This window comes from Lycium barbarum, chromosome 7, assembly GCF_019175385.1.
Source record: "Lycium barbarum isolate Lr01 chromosome 7, ASM1917538v2, whole genome shotgun sequence".
Lineage (NCBI taxonomy): Eukaryota > Viridiplantae > Streptophyta > Magnoliopsida > Solanales > Solanaceae > Lycium > Lycium barbarum.
This window is the reverse complement of record NC_083343.1, coordinates 1,950,574-1,952,958: the sequence shown is the minus strand read 5'-3', so window position 1 is coordinate 1,952,958 and position 2,385 is coordinate 1,950,574. Positions and strand designations below refer to the sequence as shown.

At 32.7% G+C, this 2,385-nt stretch overlaps 1 protein-coding gene across 1 annotated transcript; it reads left to right on the top strand.

Annotated features, from left to right (window-relative positions):
- The first annotated feature begins 509 nt into the window (after window positions 1–509).
- Window positions 510–1,613, top strand: LOC132602867 (defensin-like protein). Its single transcript, XM_060315656.1, has 2 exons — window positions 510–669; window positions 1,160–1,613. The coding sequence occupies exons 1-2, from the start codon at window positions 606–608 to the stop codon at window positions 1,411–1,413; spliced, it is 318 nt and encodes a 105-aa protein (XP_060171639.1). The 5' UTR covers window positions 510–605; the 3' UTR covers window positions 1,414–1,613.
- The last annotated feature ends 772 nt before the right edge of the window (window positions 1,614–2,385 follow it).

Genomic DNA, 2,385 nt, shown 5'->3' with positions numbered 1-2,385 from the left:
GTATATCATGACATACTTCATATCACAATTTTTTTAAAAAAAAAATTAATTAATAAACTGTATGCCAAATCAAATTATGCTAAACAAAGTAACAATTACTATGGCTTATTGACTTCATTCGCACAATAGAGTAGGTGGAATAAGAGTACGTCTATTGCCAACTTTTTACTATTATGAAAGGTTATAATGACATGGAAAATAATCGTTTATTTTAATCATATTCTTCCGGTTCGAGTCCTGGAAAAGCAATTGCATTTAATAGGAAATATTTTACATACCATAGTTAGGATTTCCATACGCAAATTCGAATTAATTAGTCGAACTTCCCATTGTGGGATTTCAAAAATGTAATGACGGATAAATTGACCAAAAAACTTGAAGCCCATGAGGAACATGTTTTTTGGGTTATTGATATATCTATGGGCCCACTAAACTTATCTACTATTTTTTTTTTCGCTTCGACAGATGAGTTAAAGCTTAGTTACTATTCTTTCACTGCCTATAAATACCTCTATTGTGTTAGTGTTCATTCACAACTCTGAATTGCAATCTTTCTTATTATTAAAATTAATATTTCTTCTCTTTTTCACTCATCCAAAGAGACAATGGCTCGCTCCGTTTGCTTCATGGCATTTCTGGTCTTGGCAATGATGCTCTTTGTTGCCTATGGTTTGTCTCCATCTATTCCTCTAAATTAAATCCTCATACAAATAATAAAAAAATTAATGCGTAATATTACTCTATTTCAATGGTTTGTTATGTTTGGCTTTGAGGAATTAATGATGAAGAAACTTGTATGTATTCCTCCAAAGAGTGTACAAGTAATTTTTCTTTAAGGATAGTAAATGAATTCACAGTTTAAAAGTTTACTATAAATGATTGACGGTTTTCAAAATTGTGAAAAAACTTTTTTATTGTAATTCCTCTAAATGGTATACAAGCAATCACTACATAAAAAAGTTGGATTTAGCTACGAAGCTCGTCGCTAGTCTGTCACTAAATAGCTCTTAGTTTATTTTTAGCTAAATAGGATTAATAATGCATTTTGTTGTTTAACTACATAATTTATCTATGTCTAATTCCTATTTTTAGTGGTGAACATTTCTTTCGATTCTTTCTCTTCTTCTAAAATTTGTAAGTACTTGTGAATGATTTGTAGAGGTGCAAGCTCAGAACATTTGCAAAGCAAAAAGCAAGACTTTCAAAGGATTATGCATTACCGACTCGCCATGCAGAAAAGCTTGCATCAAGGAGAAGTTTACCGATGGACATTGTAGCAAACTCCAAAGAAGGTGCCTATGCACTAAGCCATGTGTATTTGATAATATTTCTAATGAAGCTGAGATGACTATGCCTGAAGAAGCAAAAACTCTGATTGAAGCATTGCTTGAAGAAGAGATCATGATGGAGTAATTAAGACAGATTAAGTATTAAATGTCACACAAAATAATAAAGTGTTGCCTTTCTTAAAGGGTAGCTTATAATGTTGTGTTCTTGGCCTCTAGTAGCCGTTAGCACACTGAATAAGTTGTGACACGTTGACCCTCTTTTAATCTTGTACGAGGTTCATGTATGTTTTAATGAAAAAGTATCGTGTACTGTCTTTCATTGTATTTAAATCACACACGTTTAAGCACTTTCTATCACAACCTGTCTTCTAAACGAACTATGGTTGGCATTCATGCCTTAATTTGACCAAGCGAACCTTCTGCTCTATTTGAACTGTTTTAGCTCTGTCATTTTTATGCGACTATACATACAATATATTTCAAATACAAATATCTGTTCCACACTTATCATCTGAATGAATGTTTAGCTCTAATATAACTTTAAAATAACTTCTGGAATACTGACAAATAATAATATGTGCAATACAATACCATAATCTAATTGACCACAAAATAATGCAGAGCTCACCAATTGTTTCTGGAGTGAGGGAGAACCTAACTTGTGGTTTGTTAGTTCCTATTATATATCCGCCTACATGGACATAGGCCAATGTTGGTTCCATAAAGAGAACACTTGTACACTAACTATTGGTACTATTTTCTCACTAAAGCTGGAGCGGTGCTTAAAAAACATGATGTACATAGAAGTATTCTGAGATTTCTCTAAAGCAACAAGCATGCGCAAATAATATTACTTTTGCGCAAAAGTATTTTCTCGAACATAATATTTTAAAAAATGTTCTTTCTTTCTTTCTTTCTTTCATGGAGTGTATTATTTGACTGACATATTTTGTAATACTCACAATTTGATCAGCATGGGATTGATTCTAACCCGATCTACTGGACTCATCCTCGAGGTGCCACTCGGTACAAGATTTTAGAATGGTCGTGTTTTACATCTCACTAGGACAAGTGTTTGAACCGACGGCACACTAAA